Below are 19,418 nucleotides of genomic sequence, written 5' to 3' on the forward strand. Positions count from 1 at the left end.
AAAGTCAGGAATGGGAAGAAAAGAGTAGACAATGAATCAATGAATAAACGAATGTCGTGTTAGAGGAAAAGAAAATATACCTAGGTTAAGGACTGACTATTCCTAGGTAGGGATGATGATGATGATGATGATACCATGAAGAGCTACACAGGTTGCGCGTAGGGATACTATCCTGACACTATTCGTTTCCGACTCGCGTAACTGGACTACACCAGTTACTTATTTCCCATCTCCATTTTCCCTCTTTATTCCTCCCTTCTCTTTTCTTCTCCTGCAAATTCCATCGTCGTTGTCACTGTCCCCATACACCACACACTAACGAGTATGTGCCCCCCACGCAACAGCGACGTAGCAGGTAGATACCTGCCTACCTCCTAGATGTTCATCAGCCCGCTCGCCCCTGACACCAAGCCCGATAAGAAGCCAGCTCGGCGCCGTTACTCGGCTGTCCCTTGCTCTTCCCCCTACCGTCCTCCCCAGTACCAAAACCCCGGTCAACGATTCCCGAGGGATTATGCTCTCCCATGCGGCGGTAGGTGTAACCCATGAAAGCAGTCTGCTTGCGCACATCAAGCACAGGGCCCTTTGTATTTCTATCCCTTAGCAATCTATCACGGGGCCGTTTCCGCTCGCGGCGCCCAAACGTCCGTATGAATACCTTCATTTCGTCGCAGAGTTCCGTATCGGGAACCATGACTTCGATCTCGCGATCTATGCGTTTGAGCTTGGCAGAGTCGTATGGCACCGATACGAATTGCCCTATGACACCACGGACGTGGCGCGGGAATGTAGCTAGCTGTGCTTGCATGGCGTCTACTTTTTCCGGACTTCTATAGGGTACCAGGCGAGGGGGTGGAGTAGTAGGAAACCCATTAATAGTGTTGCATGTGATCAAGGGGTTTAGAGTTAAGCCTTCGGTCTCGGTGCTTGCTTCAGGTTGAGACTCGGACCAGTCAGATATCGGCTCCTCTTCGTCGAAGTAGTGTGTATCTTCGCAGCCCGAGAGCTGTGGGATAAACGGTGGAGGGATATGCTGCAGACGGTCCCAGGGGATGTCACGGAACCACTTATGTGCTTTGATATCCTCTCCATCGTGGGGATATACCGATCTTCCCGTCCAGTCTTGATGCCCACGGCGATGTCGACTTCTACCTATAGGCTCCGGGTTTGTGTCCCGGTAGCGATACCGCCTTGACGATAATCGATTCTCTTTCTTACAGATTAAGTTGACAATAAGATCCATGCATCGTCTCGAAATCACGGGTCGAGGCGGGAATGCAAATGTCTGCTTATGATTGACAATATTGCGCTTCGTCTGTTGACGACCCCCTTCTTCCGACAGAAATGGAGTGTGGCCATATAAACACTCGTACAGAATGACGCCGACACTCCACTAATCGCATCTTGCATCGTAGTCACCCTCGCGGATGACTTCTGGGGCCATGTACTGGCTTGTTCCTACACAAGACCTCGCCGCGCTACGATTGCCGCACCGGTTACGCCAATTCAAGAGCGGCTCATCTGATAAAGGTGTTGGCGGAGGGGTCGGGTATGGTGGATGGCGTTCATGTTTCTGCATCGCCTGGGCTACGCTTTGAGCCCACTTAACTGAGCCTTGTAAGCCTTCGGCACGGTCAATGGCGTCCCCTTCTACCGCTATGTTGAACTTTTGGAGTAAACTGTATCGCTGCGTATGATAATAATTGGTATCGTGCGACCAGTGGCCATCAAAAGCCAGGCCAAAGTCCGATATCTTCAAATGCCCAGACGCAGAGATGAGAAAATTGTCTGGTTTGATATCACGGTGTATACAACGTAATGAGTGCGCCTCCTCGATACACAGGATCATCTCAGCAATGTAAAATTTGGCAACCGGCTCGGTGAGAATGTTCTCTCTGATCAGAAGGCCGAGAAAGTCACCACCGGGCATATAATCCATGACTAGATAAAGATTGGCGGCGTCTTGAAAGCTAGTGACCAAAGGCACAATCCTGCCGTGGTATTAATCATTAGCTTTTCCTGCCCAGTAGATTGATAGAGTAAAAACCGACCATTTGGAGCCTTCAGAAGCAACTAAAAAATCCCGTTCCGCACGCAAATGGGCCTCTTGGCTCGTTCTCAACATTGCTGTCTTGCGTATTACCTTCATGGCATATACCCGCTTGTCCTGTCGCATATTATGCTCAGGATCGTCTGGGCGGGTCTTCTCACGGACAAGTTTGACGACACCAAAGCTTCCTTTGCCGAGAATCTTGAGGACTTCATAGTTTTCAGCAAGTTGATTATGTTTTCCCTGCACTGCGCCGATACTTTTTGCATTCAAGACTCGAATTTCCCGAAGATAGTCTGTTTCTTGTTTACAAAACGCACGACGCCTAGCATTATTTTCTGCCTCCGTGAGCCCGGTATTATGGTACAGCTCTCCTTCTAAGTAACGGCGACGAAGAGTTCGTGGGCTGGGCTTGGTGAGTTTTTCGTTATAGTAGTTCTCGAGGAATATCTTTGCAGCTGCAGCTCGTTCAACAGTCAAAATGGTTGGTGAAGATAGATCGAGAGCCGTCTCTTGAATTGGTGTAAGGTTTGGTTCGGCAGTTGCTGTGGCCTCCTGTTCTCTCTCACGGGTCGCCTTGATAATTTTCTTCTCTCCCAAGTTGCACTCCCTCTTGGATTCAAGAGATGTCTTTCCGGTGGTACCGGTTCCGCCAGTTCCACCGGTCCCATTGGTCGGACCGGATGACTTGCCGCTGGAAGTAGTATTGCCATTGCTATACGAATTTCCATTGGAAACAGAGGAAACGACAGCCTCGGGAGAAACAACTGGGAGCGACTCGTTAACGACTCTCTCCATGGACGCGCAAGACTGTCTAGACTTAGATCTAAATCGATGTATAATAGTGACAGAGGCGCCAAAGGGGCTCCGGAGAAACGGCATGGATAACTTCCTAAAGCGTCGACGCGGCCCAGGTGACCTCTCGGTAGGTGAAGGTGCCGGCCATGTTGCAGGTTCCCTGATGGAGTTGCCAGAAGCTATAGATTATGTTAGAGTTGTCCTGGAGGGTATTTCCTATTAGAGAGGTGGCTTACCGCTATTCGTCAATGATCTCAGTACAGACAGCATCCGTGAGCCACCGCGTCGTCTAGATTTACGAGCAGACTCTCCTCTTTCGGGCATGGATAAAGGAGTGTAAGACGGAGTAGCCAACGGGGAAAGTTCACCATCCAGTAGGAGAGCTGGTTGGCTCTCGGCCACCGGCAACTCGTACGTCGTCATGCCGGTAATTCATTAGTAACATGTACCATAAAAACTGGAGTTAAGACAGACCATGTACTGAAAGAGAGGTAATATTATAGCAATTCCTTCTGGGCCCTGTTATAGAATATAGTAAGAGGGCCCAGAACACCACCTAAAGGCGCTGTCTGGTGGATGTAAGATGGTGGTGATGGTAAGACTACATCCTAATCGCAACTTATTAAGAACTTAAGAACTTAAGAATAGAAATTTGAATATTGGGGTTTCAGTCGGAATAAAAAGGTCGTAGTTACCTTAGATCTATAAGTTTAGGTCCTAAAAGAAGGGGTGTACGTACCTCCTTCCTCCTTCTTCCTCCTTCTTAAACCATCTAACCCCCCTTCTGCAAGTTCCGAATTTCTTATAATGTGGAACTTGTACCCTTTGCAACACACATTAACTAATCAACGTGTATAGTAGGAACATAGATGCTAGAGTGAATAAATCAAATAGACCTCTATTATCATGAAAGACGTCAAAATCTAAGAGCCATGTACAAGCAATTCCCCCCTAAACAACAATAATATACGACATCATCAACACAAGCCTCCTTAAAAGTTCCACTGCCTACACCAATTCTGCATGAGCTCCGGTGTCACAGCCTCAAGGTTCTTAGCCGTCTTGCTATACTCCTGTGTCCTCTCCATATCGAACACGATAGTATTCTCGCCTCCGAAGAAAAAGGCCTCGTACGAGTCGATGAGCTTGATGCCCGGGTTCTTATTCACGTCTGTTGTAGTAGCTTGGCTGGCCTTTAGCGCCTCCATCCACTCGCTCGAGTTCACGACCTTCTTGATCCTATCTCCATAGTAGTCCTTCACGGCCGGAACCAAATCCTGCCAGGTGATAACCTTCGGGTTGACGGAGTGGAAGTACCCGGAAATCTTCTCGACGGGGAACGGCTCGTTTATGCCCGCCACGTCAAGCACGAGGTTTGCCACGTCCTCGATAGCCATCCAGTCAACCATATCGAACCTGCCCATATTACCGGGAAGCATGCCGAGGTAGACGGATGATGCGATGATGGAGGGTAGCCATTCTTGTTTATTCCACAAGCCCTTCTCGTATCGCGATCCCGCAATCTGCCCGACGCGGATGCTCGCCGTGGGGACACCGGAAACCTTTGCCGCTTCGTCCAGGATCAAACTACTAACCATTTTCGAGCGACCATAGTTTCCACCAGGAATACTAAAGTCGGTGATTTGCGCTTCGGGAACGCGTCCCTTCCAAAACTCCACTGTTCCGATGCTAGAAATAAAGATTATGGGAACGCGCCTGGCAGCTTTAGCGCTGAAGTCCACGAAGTGACGCACCCCACGGATGTGTGGCTCGAAAGTCGAGAGGGGGATGTTGAAGTTGACGGGCCATCCGTTGTGAATGATGCGATCAACGGTGACCAAAAGTTCGTTGTACTTCTCGTTGCCCACGCCGAAATCGGGGTAAGATAGGTCAGCCTGGAGGAATTCGCACTTGCGGAAGTCGGTGTTTAAACCACGGCTGTGGAAGACTTCGGTCTGTTTTGAGAGACCATCCTTGGAGCGGTTAAGGCAAATGACCTTCTTGACCTTGCTGTCAGCAATCAAAAAGTTCAAAAGGTAGGAACCTAAGGCACCCGTGGTGCCCGTAACTATGACAGTTTGGCTATCGTCCAACGGCGGGGGCTTGGTAACGTTCGCTTTGGGTAAGTCCCTCGTATACTTCTCAAATTGCACCTTCATCGTCTGCACCGCCTGCTCGGCTTCATTTGTGTTGTGTACACCGCCAGATTCGACTAGAGAATTAATATAAGCAACGAGGGCCTTGAAGTTCGGGTTTGAGTAGATAACGCGAGGAGCCAAAGCAGTCTGATCAACATTAACTCCGGCTGCTTTAAGTCCTGTGGTCAATAGCCGGCTGGCGTTGATCACCTGAAGCGAATCGATACCAGCACTGAAAAAATCAGCTTCAGGGGCTAACTCTGGGGTGCCAAGCCTAGTTGTGAAGAGTTGCTTAATAGACTCTACCAGGCCGCTCTCAGAGCTGATATCCAGTGTGGGTGCGTTCGCTTGCTGGTCACTCTCCGCCTTCTTGTATAGCTCGTCGATCTCGTCTTGATACAACTTGACACTGAGTCCCCGCTGAATAGTTCCCTTTCCTGCTCGTAGAAGCGGCTTCTCCGGTTTCGAGAGCATGATGAAGTCTCTCTCTATGCGTCCGTGGGCCACAGACTCCTTATTTGCTTGGGCCATCAAAGGCCAAACTCTGTCAATCAATTCTTTCTTTTCTTTCTCGCTTTGCGGGTGGTTATGAGGCTCAAGGATCATCGCGGGCTGGAAGTAATCTTGGCCCACAACCAAAACCCCCTTGAGCTCTGGATGGCCAGTGACTATCTCTTCGATAGTGATCGGGTTGAGCTTCTCACCGTTTGAGAAGACTATCACGGTATCTGAGCGCCCAACATACTTCCAGTGGTCTTTGAGAGTCGGATGCGGACGGAACATATCTTTGGTATCATACTCGTCCAGCTCTGGGAATGTGTAGAATACGCCCTGGGACCCAGGGTGACGATCCTTGCGTACAAAGAAAAGATGATATACGTCCTTGTCAGTGCCACTAGGGCGGAAATCCATACCGCCCAGCTCAGCATCGAAATGGAAGTATTGCCACAGCTCTGGATTGGTCTGGAAATAGAAAGGGTATGGTGCTCTGGTTTATTAGCATTGCACTATTATCACATAGAGTTAGTGACGGAATTTCATCGGAGGTAGCTTACTCAGTGGCAGAGATAAGGTTGGCCAGTTTTACACCTTGCTTAACAAGACTGTTCCCTGCACGGGCTGTTAAATTACCTGTGTAAGGCGTTAGAAACATTTACGATTAATGGCAGGCTCACGTTTGCTAGCAGCAGAGTCATCTCACTTACCCCCACCAAACATAGCGATGCTTAGTTTCTTCAACGCTTCAACATACTCAGTAACATGGCTCATCTCTTCTAAAATCGAAGGCGGTAATAAGGTAGATGCGCCTGGTCCGGCGTGTTTGATATATTCGCAAACTATATCGGGCCTCAGAGGTTTGGAGGCAATCGGAAGCATAATCGGCCTTCCGCAATAAATACCTATGAACACAGTGATGTACATTCCGGCTGCGTGGAAGAATGGCACTGGCAAAACACTTAGACGGAGTTCCTAACAGGACGAGTCAATGCACTTACTAGGGAAAATACATCTTTCCGATCTTCGACTTAATTCTACAGTCCAGAGGTAGACGCTGTTCCTCGACGGCCTACTATAAAATGTGTCGACCGCCGCGAGCCATCCTTGTTTGCAAACAATCGGCTTTGGGAAACCAGTGCTTCCACTAGTGTGTAGAACGCAATAGGGATCCCATTCTCCCTCCTCGAAAGTCTTCTCGTAGTCGATAGTAGATGGTTCCTCGTTGTAGTAGAAGTCTCGCTCAGGGGTAATGACCAAATTCTTTAAATCATGTAACTCTTTCCAGGAGTTAACAGAATCTTGGAACTCGGGAGAGTGGGCAATAAAACGGCAGTCCGTATCCTGAAAGAGTTTAATCTGTCCCTCAGTCGAGTTTCGGGGCGAGATGAACAAAGCCTGTGAATATTAGTAATTACCCAGTGTTGTGAATACCATTAGTAAATCCCACCTTGTAGCCAGCCTTCATAGCACCGAACACGAATGAGATGTATCGAGAATCGTTTAGTGCAATAAACGCAATTGTTGGAAACTGGCCTTCGGGTGCTGGGCCAGCGAAATCAATGATCTTCTTTGCAACGTAGTTGATTGCTTTGCCAAACTGGCGATAAGTGATCTTTTCCCACCCATCTTCAGGCTCTGAGCCTCGTGGTATAGAGACCCATTCGCTATCTGGTGCAGTCGCTAGTCTCTCTTGAACGACATGGAGCGGAAGCCGTCGCCCATATTTAGGACCCTCCGTGCCATTAACTTCGCTCATATTGACACAGTAGCGATATATCTATCCTCGAAGTTGTTGAAATAACGGGCTCTCGTAGATTGGTCTTAGGCTTTCTCTTCTTGACTTAGATGAGACAACTCTCTCTCTTACCTTAGAGGTGCTTGGCTCCCTTATATACCTATCCATATTAGTATTAAGTTGTATAGATATGCCGTGCCATGCTATGATCGTCATATCTTCCATACCTAGTATAGCCTTAATTGTAGCATGCGCTTGCAGATCTACCCTATTAATGGCGAGGTGTATTTCGCGAATGCCGAACGCGAGATCCACGCTTCTCTCTATATTGCATCATCGTATTGGCACAAAATTTGGGTTTTACTGGAAATAAAACTCTTATACCAGATGTTCCAAGCCAGCCGCCAAATGTGGTCAGCACGTCACCACGGGTTAATACCGACTAATCTTTCCATAATAAGTTCCATACGCAAGATGTAACTTCCTAAGATACATTACTACACTTTCGTACTCTAAGACAGAAGGTACAGGCAAGGAAAGTAGGATATACGCTGTATGAGGTATGTACATGTAGGCAGGACCTTCCAAGATTGGGATCCTCTCATGTATGTACCTAGGTATGTATGCCGAGACTCCACATTCTCAAGTTACTATAGTAGCAACTCCCTCATAGAATCTACATATCTCTTTCGAGAAGTAGGTAGTGAAACCTTAGCTATCCGTAGCCTCCGTGTTTGACGTAATGACCCTATGCTATATGCGTACTAGATCAACTAAATATGAAGCTTATCAAGACAACCGGTGACAGCTTCAGCACTTCCCACTTATATTAGTGTGACACTACTGCATAGGTGGGTTTAGTTACCGCTTCCCTCTTCCATTACATCTGCAGCTACATTACATATGTAGCTAGCTAACCCTCTTAGAATTAGGTAGGTTACATTCTAAACTACTCACGTGTAGGGATTCGTATGTAGGTTAAGCTGTACCTTACGATCTTCCCACCAACATCGATGATAGATATTGGAAAACATTCTAAATAGAATCGATAGTCATTCATAACTCTGCAAGGGTCAGCCGGATAGTATTGGCTCCGTTCTTTCGCGACGCGGTTCGGATACCGAGGAGGACTAGTGGGGCAACATAAATCTTCGACCGAGGCATCCCCGCAATAGTGGATCCAACTGCCTGAATTGAACGGGCCAATATCCGGGATTGGTTATCTAGCTCCCGGATCACGTAATGGTCCAGTGTAGAGTTCTACCGGATTGGTGCTATTTACGCGGTAATCCCGAACGGTGTATCCTCCGAAATCCGGTCACCACCAACTTTACGTATAAAATACATACAGAACACGCTTATATCGCCGACGGATTTCGCTCTTAGCTTTGCATAATAGTTGAAACGTCGATATGATGACAAAGATACCGTAATTTATCTGTTAAGAATTTTTTTTTTTTTTTTACACAACTATGCTTAAGTGCCTCTTCATGTTTCCAGAGATGAATTTAGAATAACTATGAATTCTCCTTATTAAGTTCTGCTACCGACTACCTCTCCCATATACGACCTTAAGCTCGTATCTATTCTTAATTTTGACTCGAATCTATAGTTCTAATATAACAAACTCCTGCAATGAAAAATGAGATCATCAAATTATACGCGCACACTCGTAATCAAGATGTAGAATCTAGCATGACCCTGGTATGAAAGCTGAGTCTATTTTAGCCTTACCGGCAATTCAAATCTCCATAAATAAAGGATCGATGCTTTTATAATTGTGCCGCATTGCGGCTGTTCTAAGTACTAGGCTTAGGATCGACGCTTTATTCTGTTAGTTCCCTAGAATATTTTCTTGGGATAACAATCCCAGCCGGCAAATATATGAGCCAGTCGATGGTACGCAGGGACCCTCGAAGTTGAAGCTTCGTGGTAACAATTACTCATTGATGATCTGAGCCTATCGGGGATAACGACGGGATTAAATCCCGTGCCTAAAAACCCCATGGCTTTCAACTACATCGGTAAATCACCATACTGACTTCCTATATTGAAATAGATCCCCTGACCATCTAGTCCTCCCGCGCCAAGATCACTAGCAATCAATATTAATTCCCGCATCTGCAGACCTGATTTTTATCAGGAGTTGATTGGCATCCACCTAGATGAAGACACATATAGCAGGTTTGATAACTTTCCGTCGCGATGCCGAGGCTACACCGAACATACTATATAAATAGGTGTGTTGCACGAAAGTCTCAAGTTTCATAAGAGGAAAACTGCGTGGTCGAACATCTATCGGAAATAGTGAGATATCATATCATACCTTCCGCTCCCAACCGTGATCTGGAGAGCGGCGGTGACCAACATATATCGCAGCCCAATATGCGGGTACTGTGATGGCCCTTATGGCAATAGCGTTTTATCGAGAACTCGGGGCCAGACTCTCTTTCTACGCGTTTAACTAGTCGATAACTAGTCGAACGATGAATGCGTTGGCCACCTAGTGGCCTCCAAGGCATCCGATTGCGGGAATAAAGCGGTACTCGGAAGCGGTGAAGATCAGACGGGAAGGGCCGAATATCAAGGATATGGACACATACGATGAGGCCTAATAACCCCGGGCAACTACTTCTATGATTGAGGGAATTATTGGGTATCTGGACATGAGACCTAATGGGCTTTCTCAATGAGGCTGGCCAGCATGTTAAAAAAGTGTCGTTCTACCAGATGGTAGTTGGCTATTATATCAATAAACTCTAATCCGAGACCTAGTTCATTACCCTCTGCCTCCGATTAGGTACATAAAGTATCTCACATCATGAAATAGGGGGAGGTATTTGAGCTCAGAGTTGAGTAAATAGGGGTACGTAGGATGAACGATTTAGAGACAAGTGAGTCTTTTTTTAACGAGGTATAATCCGTCCACAGAATCCCAAGTGGAAACCCCGACTTAGATATAGTCCACGATGGAATCTGTGGGGTGAAGAAATAGCTTGAGCATAATACGTATATTCTAGTGATTGTTGTTATTAAGGGTTTATAAAAAGGGGCATATAGCTTGGAAAGTACCTTGCATGCTCATCTTTTTGGATAATAGGGCTGAGTATATGAGGTAAGACGCTAAACACTTGTATTAGAGCATTAAATTTATCTATAGCAACAAATAGCCATAAAGTGAAAATTAATAGATTATCAAGCGCCCTAAGCCTGTTAAAGAAATAAAATTCCAATTTGCACCTTGCCAAACAGGACTAAGCTAAAACCACAATACTATCATGGACACGATAGTTTAAGATCTGCTGGTTTTTATATGATTGTGACGGCGAGAGTTTGAAATAGCATTTTCCTTGATAAACGTCTTAATATGTTTCGCTCTTGATGAGGAGTATATTACACCTTGATGGGTATCTTCTTCTTCACAAAAAACATCCTTTCTGACGCTTAAGGATATGATACTACTGTAAAGCCTTCGTGAGGTATGCCATCTAGAAAATGCTAGTATATCATCCCATGGGTCATCACCTGACAGGTTAGTTTCCTCGATATGAACACCACTTCGGCAGAATTTACTTGTAAGGCCAAACTTCGGAATATTCTAAAGAAATACAAGTCTTAGGCATAATTATAACTGTTAAAGGATGAGTTTCTACGTATTATATACACCTCTTAGTGTTCCGTGACACCTATTCATCTCCTTAAGGGGCTGGTGCTGTTTGTTGTAAGGGGCTTTTAAAGAGGCGATCTCACATAAGACAACACGCTTCCGGATAACTTAGCAAAACCCGGTACGTTCAAGATCTCCATTAGCCTAGACTAGTTCACTCATGAAAAATCTTAGTTAAGAATCGTTCATTTTTTAATCACGAAAGGCTTCAAAAGGAGGTTATGAACCCCTTATCGGGACTATGAGCACGGACCACACGCAGAGAAATTCAAATCTCGGTCAGATAATTTTAAGCAGATGGATGCATGGCATGTTTAAGAATCTTACCTTGATAAGAAATATGATGAAGTCTGCAGGACTTTCATACCTCGTTTTGAGGCTATCTGGTGGCATTATTAAAGAGACTTGAGAAAATCAAGTGGCTTTAGAAAGGGTCGGGTATTTAGTACTTCTTAGTCATGATCACCTTAAACGTCAATGCTAGTGCGAAGGTTACCTAATTGCACATGAACTTCCAACGCTTTAGCCGAACTTTACCTAAGATAGACAAAGCATGTATACCTCTAAGTACATAAGGTACAACTCTCCACCTTATCGTATCAACAAACGAGTCATCGCAACTTACAACTTGACAGTATTTACCTGCCACTTAGCCCCTTGTCGTCGCATCTCAACTATTGCTGGCAGGTATGGGTCATCTTGTGACTGTTGCGACTTGTTCGCTAAATCAGTGGGCGCTTGATGTAAGTACTAATTCCACAGCCGAATATCACTCTTTTATCCCGTAGCGAGGGACTAACAGCATATCCTAGTGGGAGGGAAACACTCAACGTATTATCGAGAGCATTCAAAAAGCGAAGGCTGCTGGTGCACGGCTGCGTGTTGGACCAGAGGTGAGGCTTTTAACATTTACTCCAGCTATTCAGGCTTGGCGTTGTTGTTCACCGTTTGCTAACCTGATACGGTAGCTGGAAATATGCGGTTATGGATGTCTCGATCACCTGATGGAACAGGATCTCTACCTGCACTCTTTAGAGATGCTAAGGAGAATCTTGCTTGATGAGAGCTGTCATGACATACTGTTGGATATTGGTGTGCCTATCCAGCATCGGAACCAGCGATTTAACTGCCGAGTCATATGCCTCAACTCCAAGATCCTGATGATCAGACCGAAGATGTGGCTCGCAAATGACGGCAACTACAGGGAAATGAGATTTTTCACACCGTGGATGCATCCACAGGAGGTCGAAGATTATCATCTGCCTCGCATGCTGCAAGAGATCCAAGGAGCCACACACGTGCCCTTTGGTGATGCCGTTATTTCTACCCCTGATACTTGCATGGGTGCAGAGACGTGCGAGGAACTCTTTACTCCTGCGGCGCCTCACATTCCCATGAGTCTCGATGGTGTAGAAATCATCACGAATTCTAGCGGCTCGCATTTCGAGCTGCAAAAACTCGAAACCCGACTCCAACTCATTATGGAAGCTACCAGAAAATGCGGGGGTTAGTATGAGGCGTTTGTTACCCCTTATCTCAGCACACCCCCTGACTAAATGCGTTCCGTCCGGCATATAAGCTATGTTATGAGCTTTCAACGAATCCTATGATATGTCCCATTCGCAATAGATGCTAACTCTTCGTGCATTAGGTGTCTATCTTTATGCTAACCAACGTAAGTAAACCCAGTCCCAGCTGGAGAGCTGAAACTAATATGGCTGAAGAGGGCTGTGATGGCGACCGACTATACTACGACGGTTCAGCTATGATCATTGTGAACGGAAACGTTGTAGCTCAGGGCTCCCAGTTTAGCCTTAACGATGTCGAGGTGGTAACAGCAACAGTGGACCTCGAGGAAGTCCGCGCCTACCGGTCGGCAATCTCTCGAGGCCTACAAGCTGCCAGTTCCAGCGCAAAGTACAAGCGTATTCAGACTGCATTTGAGCTTAGTTCGGAGCAGGATGATTTCGATATTGAAAAGCGTCCATCGCCGCCGATCAAGCTTCGATATCATACCGTAGAAGAAGAGGTCGCACTTTCAGCAGGATGCTACCTCTGGGATTACCTGAGACGATCGGGTGTAGCAGGGTATCTCGTTCCTCTAAGTGGTGCGTGATGTCCTATCCTTACCCCCCCCCCCCCGATCATACTTGCTGGGTTAGGGAGCTGCTAATCCGCATAACATAAAAAGGGGGGATAGATTCTTGTGCTACGGCAACTATCGTCTACGTATGTTATTTTTTGTCACTCTTCTTTATTTTGATTTCTTGTGGACCTTCTAGACATGATCATTGATACTTGTTGCTGCAGTCTATGTGTCGTATCGTTATGGATGCAGTAAAGGAAGGAAACCCCCAAGTGATCGATGATGTTAAACGGATTGCTAAGTATAAGGGCGAGAATGTTCTCCCTGAGACCCCACAGGAGCTCTGTAACCAGATCTTCTCGACTATTTATATGGGCATGAAGGCACAGAGTTCCCACGAGACGCGACAAAGAGCAAAGGATCTAGCAGAAGCTATCGGCAGCTACCATGTCAACCTAGATATTGACGATGTTTACAATGCTCAGAAGGCACTTCTCGTTAGCACTTTGAACTTTGAACCGAAGTTTAAGGTGCATGGTGGAACCCATCAGGAGAACATCACATTGCAGTGTCTGCAGGCAAGAATTCGTATGGTTACAGCTTATGAATTTGGGCAAATCTTGCCGACGGCTCGAAACCGACCCGGCGGTGGAAGTTTACTTATCCTTGGAAGCGCGAACGTAGGAGAATCTCTTCGTGGCTACCTTACAAAGTACGTCCTCCGCCCCGTTTAATTTTCACTAAGATTCTGACAGTCTGGAAGATACGATTGTTCAAGGTCAGTATAAAAGATTTATATTGCTTCCTTTAGATTAGATGCAGTTGTTATACCTGCTCTTGATAGGTATCGCAGGGCCTATCATCTGCTCACGATAGGCCTTGACCTCGTTGTTCATACTGGTTACTAATATTCGTTGGTGATCTAGTGCGGACATCAACCCAATCGGTTCTATTGATAGTAAGTAGCTCGAATTTCACTACCCCCCATTATATCCAACACAAAGCCCTTCCTTCTTATCTCGGCTAAGTGTTGTGTCTCAACTCGATGTATTGAGTTATTCGCAAATAACAACTGTTAATGTCGGTCGTTATGTAGAGGCCGATCTAAAGCGATTCATTGCCTGGGCCGAGAAAAACTTTGATCTGCCGTGCTTACATGATTTCCTTACTGCTACGCCAACTGCAGAACTCGAGCCCCTGACGGAATCCTATGTGCAGAGCGACGAAGCAGATATGGGAATGACTTATGCGGAGCTAACAATTTTCGGACGACTGCGCAAGGAAAACAAGCTGGGACCTTTTGGCATGTTCCAACGGCTTGTTCATGATTGGAGCGCCGACCGCGTTAAGGGGCCCGAAGACGATGCCCCTGAGTACACGCCCGCTCAAGTGGCCGAGAAGGTCAAGCGCTTCTTCCATTTCTACGCTATCAACCGCCATAAAATGACAACTCTCACACCCGCTTTGCACTGCAACCCCTATTCCCCTGACGACAACCGATTCGATCTTCGACCATTCCTGTACCCTCCCTTCTGGAAATCGTGGTCCTTTAAGAAGATCGATCGGGAGTTGGAGAAGATTGAGAAGCGGATGGCGAAGAAATAGGGGTTCGTTTACCGGGAAGGTGAAGAGTGATAGATGCCTCTGCTCTTGGAAATGGCGTACATAAACCCGGGGCTAGTTAGACGGGTTTAAGGGGAGCTTTAGATGCGTGATATATTGTGGCTATAGTTGTATACATCGCATAGCTGCAAGCTGTAGTATTGAAAGTATAAAAACATGTTACACTACGGTTGCTTTCTGTGCAAACCTGAAATACGTAGGTATCCAATCGGTATAGTCTGCAGTGGTGATATGTTTTACATTTATGTAGGGGTATCTTAGCAATGGAATTTAGACATACACACGACACTTGCTCTTGTGCCGACTCGATCATGTTGGCCCTGAAATAATAGACTCGATGGTAAGTAGCAAGTTTAGAAGCCTACCTACCTGTCTAGGTAGGTACACAGACACCCTAAGTATAGACCGGTCTCGTACAAACCTGGAGCTTCTCGCTAGTGTCTTGAGAATCCTCAGCAACGAGGAGTATGCATGGATACCAGCTAACCTACAGTAGGTAGTGCCCCGTCGATAAAATCACATTTATCTGCAAAGAACCCTTCCTCGCGAGATTCCGCATAACGAGCAATAGAACTAAGGCCTATTAGTGCTTATACAGAAGCATGATGAAACAGACATTGCGCAGCGTATAGGTTAGGTAGGTTACGTAGGCAGCGGATATATTCCCTGGTTGCGTGCCCTGGCTGAAGCCGGGGTTGAAATTGCGAAGTCTGGGGTTTGTTGAGATTGAGGGGTTGGGTTGGGTAGGGTAACTTGGATTGTGCGGAATAACGCTGCGCGTATGTAGTATGGTTGAGCTATGGTGTTATTAATTAGATACCTAACCTAGGTATAATACCCAGGCTCTATGGTTTATAGCTGAGTAAGATATAAGTTATAGGTAGTTAGAAGTATACATAGTACATAAGGTAGTGACGGGCTCTCCCGTGATTGCTGTTTGAAAGTAGGTAGGGTTGTGTACCTAGGTATTTCGGGACTCTGTTGATTCTGTATCACGGGCAATAATTAACAATTATGAATAAACCATGTCGCATATTCATTTCGCATTGCAGTTGATTGCTATGAAAGCAATATCCAAACGGAAAAGCAACTCAATCACACCACCATCAAGCCCTCGAGTTTGCTATACCCATCTATTCCATCCTCCTACACGCAAGGGCTACTTATATAAATTACAGGTGCGGCGGTGACTGATTTATGCTGTATAGGAACTTTTATGTCTGTCTATCTGTCTATCTGTCTGTAGCACGAGGTAGTGCTCCAGCAGGTCGCAGGAGATCTACACCTACTAAGAGGTGGGTGATTCAATAAAAAGTCAGGGATATAGAATCAATAGTGCTATTGGTGTCAAGTGGCACTCGCTGCAGGGTTTACCTACATGTCCTATTAGTAAAGAATATTCACAACTGCTATGTAGGTACCTAACATATTAGCTCGGTAGCGAGATGGCCAATATCGTCGTCACGGAACCCTCAAGGTTGTTAATTTCGCTGTTGGTGCCCGACGTCATGTTTCGAAACGCTTTTGGAGAAAGATGTCGAGGCGCAATCGATAAGACAGAACAAGCGTTGGTTGGTGTTAGTTACCTGTGCCTCTCCAAGTCAGCCTGGCTTATAGTGGCTTCCCCCCTAGCGCAGTTTTCCCCATCTTAATCGGGCCGGCCAACGCGAACCACCCTCCTGAGTCGCGAGGCTTGGGCCGGGGTCCCGTTCCGCAAACAGGAGGTTGTTAACAGCTGCAGCTGCAATAAGCAGGGATCGGGCTGATTTCCGAAGTACATATTACATAGGTAGTTACCAACCTATGATTTGCAAGTTTACACTAGTAGTTGGTTCGCGCGGCCAAGACAACCTGTTCTAGAAGAGTCGTGCATTAGGCACTGAGATGCATTTCTATGTACATCTTACAGAGTTAGCCAGCCCTCCGGTATACGAAAACGAGGTAGTGCGTGCTACGCTACAGAAAGGCATGGCGCCATCTAGAGCGTTTCTAGTCAGTGCACGATGCGACGCCATCTGCATCTGCATCTGAAGAACTCGCCCAAGGGTTCGAGCCGATCATAGGTGTATACGGAGACCTCTAAATGTGACCCATCGTCTAAGAATCGTTGGGTAGGTACGCTACTTGAATATCCATTTGTCGGTCCTAAATACGGCATGTCTAAGTGCCTAGCGTTATTATTATGGTCTATTTTATGTATGATATCCCGGTGCTAGGGCTTGCGAGCTACAGCTATCTAGGTTAGAGGCTTGGCCGATATGTGAGATGGCAGACTAAACTTGCCATGGCATACACCGGTAGCTTACTCACTCTCCTTGGCTCGCGACCTAGCAGTCTTCCGTTGTTGAGATAGTCGAAGGTTTCCGTCGGATGTTACTGTTCTACAAAGCGTGCTTCTTAGGTAGGTAGGTAGGTAGTCTACCAAGATCTACCAAGACAATGTCTTAAATTCCCATTTCAGGTAGTTAACTAGGTTTAACCTGGCGCGTTTGGCGGGTAGTTCCGACAGAAAAGATGCAAGTGGCAGCAGACCAGGTGCATTTTTGTACGGGTTCAAAAGCTTGATGATTTTCGTGGGAGGCAGGATATCCGAGCGGATGAACTCCAGATCATCGAACATGTCTCTGAACCAAACAGTACCACCTCTTGGTTACTGTCAAGTACCGAATCACCTCGCAAGACACTGTCTCAGATAAGCTTTGTTCTTATGTCGTCATGTCTTTCCTTCAAGGTGGGATATAAAACTTGGTATTAAGTTAAGACTTGAGATATCCCGTGGTGCAGCTTAGTGTCAGATCTGAGTTCGAAACCGGGTATAATAACATATTCGTGATTTAGCATGGATAACTTTATCTATATGCCTCCAATTTTCTTAACGAGTATCAAGAACGTGGGATTATGGGTGGTTGAAGAGAAGACTTGCAACGAAACATGTGTTGGAAGATTTGCAAATAGGAAGTCCATCTAAAATGTATCCTAATTTCTATAAACAGATAAGATAACGGCATTGCATTAACCGATGTGGCTTGTTACCGCGAAACGGTACTACCTACCCAAACCTTAGGTATCTAACCTAGGTACCTAGATAGATAAATATACCGAATGAAGCCCATCGAACAACTCCATCATCAATCTATTGTAACATCAACATAAGTGAAACTTGCCGAACGTGATAATCCAGATGGTAGTGCAGCGATACAGTAGCAATAAAGCAAGATGCGATGCGATGCGACGGCATCGCATGAATAATATGAGGCACTTCAACATAGAAGAGGAATACTCCTCGGCGCGCGCAACATACGCATGCACGAGTGCGAAAATCGGCCATCGAAGCCATCGAAGGTTCCTGTAGAGACTACGTGCATGTAGGTACCTACATATGTACTTATGTACCGGCATTGACGGTTCCAGATAGATGATACTAAAGGATGATACTAAAGGAACGCTCTCTTACTTATCATGTTGTATGGCAATTTATCTCGCGGCGGCGGATATCTATGCCATTATACAGAATCATACATACCAGATTTGTATACCGTTGCAGAATAGTCTTGAAATGGCCGAAACGAACCTTTCTACCAATACGTAGTAGTAGCAATACGTAGTAGTACGTCAACTCCTCTCTGAAACAGCCTTAGCCGTTCTCCCCCCTTCAGTACTACTTCAGAGACGTTGGAGCGTTGGAGTGTAATGCCGAAATAGGAAAGTCGATATGTTTTCTGGAAGACTGTTGGTTCCGATCTGGTTCGGCCCGGCGGTTTATTTCTCGAGACGAGACGATGCGGCGACAACTCTAGCCCGATGTAATACGTAATCGCCGCCGACGTCTGCTATGCCAGCCCCGACCCTTTGGAGATTTAAACATACCTACTTTGGTCTATACTTGGCCATGCATTTCTCGGCTCATGCCGGGGAGCTCATTTTAAGGGGGGTTGAAGTACGTAGCGTATCGGCCGAGTAAACGTACCTATGTTAATATCAACATAATCGCTGACTACAGGATATCCATCCCCACGCTGAAAAGGGGGCTGACAGTCTGCAGCAAAGTCGGGATGAAATTTTCGTGGCGTTTTAGATTTGCCAATAGACAGGCACAAAGTAGCTTCGTCACATCTTGGCCTGGTGCTTGAGTTTTTACAGATGCGGCACTTTCGAAGTTGTCGTGACAAATATCTTATGGAGGTGATAATACGCGTGGCGTTGGTTTTGCATTTTCGTTCTCGTCGTCATTGCCTCCCCATCGTAATCAGCTGCCCTACGTAACGACCAAGACGCCAATATCTGACGCGTCGTGAGTCTAATACCTGGACTCGGGGAGCAGCGGAAAGTGGACAGCGTATGCGTCTAAAACCAACGCGATGCTATACTGCGGGTTGATATCCGTCTACTTATTTTAGTCATATGTTGTGCCTCTGGATCCTTGCTTCGTGTCGGCAATCTCTTTTCTGGGAAACGCTATATGATTTGACGGTTCGATTTAGCGATCTAGTCCCGTTGTGCCTTGTTCCGTATGGATTCGTAGTTCTGGCCCTATCTAACCTAGATAAAAACGCTTACTATGTAGGTTAGTAGTTCGTTGCCTCGTACCCGTCACTATATAGCTCACTTGAAAAAAAGACTATAGTGACGCGTTCTTCTATTGGTCCAAAGCGCCATGTTATTAGAAACCCAGGATAATTCGGTAAAACCATACAATGCCCCTTGCATTTTGGGGGGGGGGGGGGGGGGGGGGGATGGGTAGGGAAAATTTAAAAGGCGGGCCCCAAAAAAGTAAGAAAAAAAATCGCACCAGAAAAACAAAAACCCATAAAAAGTGGGCCGCC

General features: G+C 46.2%; 3 protein-coding genes across 3 annotated transcripts; 1 reads left to right on the forward strand and 2 right to left on the reverse strand.

Annotated features, from left to right (window-relative positions):
* Positions 1 to 300: 300 nt before the first annotated feature.
* On the reverse strand, positions 301 to 3,172 carry F4813DRAFT_399685 (kinase-like protein; the record flags this gene model as incomplete). The annotated part of the gene is made up of 4 exons (XM_049248196.1): positions 301 to 1,393; positions 1,463 to 1,991; positions 2,052 to 3,027; positions 3,085 to 3,172. 4 exons carry the CDS (start codon positions 3,170 to 3,172, stop codon positions 386 to 388), a joined length of 2,601 nt encoding a protein of 866 aa, XP_049095570.1. The 3' UTR covers positions 301 to 385.
* A 553-nt stretch (positions 3,173 to 3,725) lies between these two features.
* F4813DRAFT_373876 (acetyl-CoA synthetase-like protein) lies at positions 3,726 to 7,433 on the reverse strand. Its single transcript, XM_049244867.1, has 5 exons — positions 6,932 to 7,433; positions 6,483 to 6,879; positions 6,192 to 6,431; positions 6,042 to 6,117; positions 3,726 to 5,974 (listed from the first exon to the last, which is right to left on the reverse strand). The coding sequence occupies exons 1-5, from the start codon at positions 7,238 to 7,240 to the stop codon at positions 3,841 to 3,843; spliced, it is 3,156 nt and encodes a 1,051-aa protein (XP_049095571.1). The 5' UTR covers positions 7,241 to 7,433; the 3' UTR covers positions 3,726 to 3,840.
* Positions 7,434 to 11,231: 3,798 nt separating this feature from the next.
* On the forward strand, positions 11,232 to 14,762 carry F4813DRAFT_373882 (glutamine-dependent NAD(+) synthetase with GAT domain-containing protein). The gene is made up of 10 exons (XM_049244868.1): positions 11,232 to 11,629; positions 11,699 to 11,779; positions 11,855 to 12,392; positions 12,538 to 12,561; positions 12,611 to 12,994; positions 13,078 to 13,115; positions 13,197 to 13,684; positions 13,736 to 13,750; positions 13,899 to 13,930; positions 14,069 to 14,762. Exons 1-10 carry the CDS (start codon positions 11,576 to 11,578, stop codon positions 14,575 to 14,577), a joined length of 2,163 nt encoding a protein of 720 aa, XP_049095572.1. The 5' UTR covers positions 11,232 to 11,575; the 3' UTR covers positions 14,578 to 14,762.
* Positions 14,763 to 19,418: the final 4,656 nt, after the last annotated feature.

This window comes from Daldinia decipiens (genome assembly GCF_022478715.1).
Source record: "Daldinia decipiens strain CBS 113046 unplaced genomic scaffold F4813scaffold_45, whole genome shotgun sequence".
Lineage (NCBI taxonomy): Eukaryota > Fungi > Ascomycota > Sordariomycetes > Xylariales > Hypoxylaceae > Daldinia > Daldinia decipiens.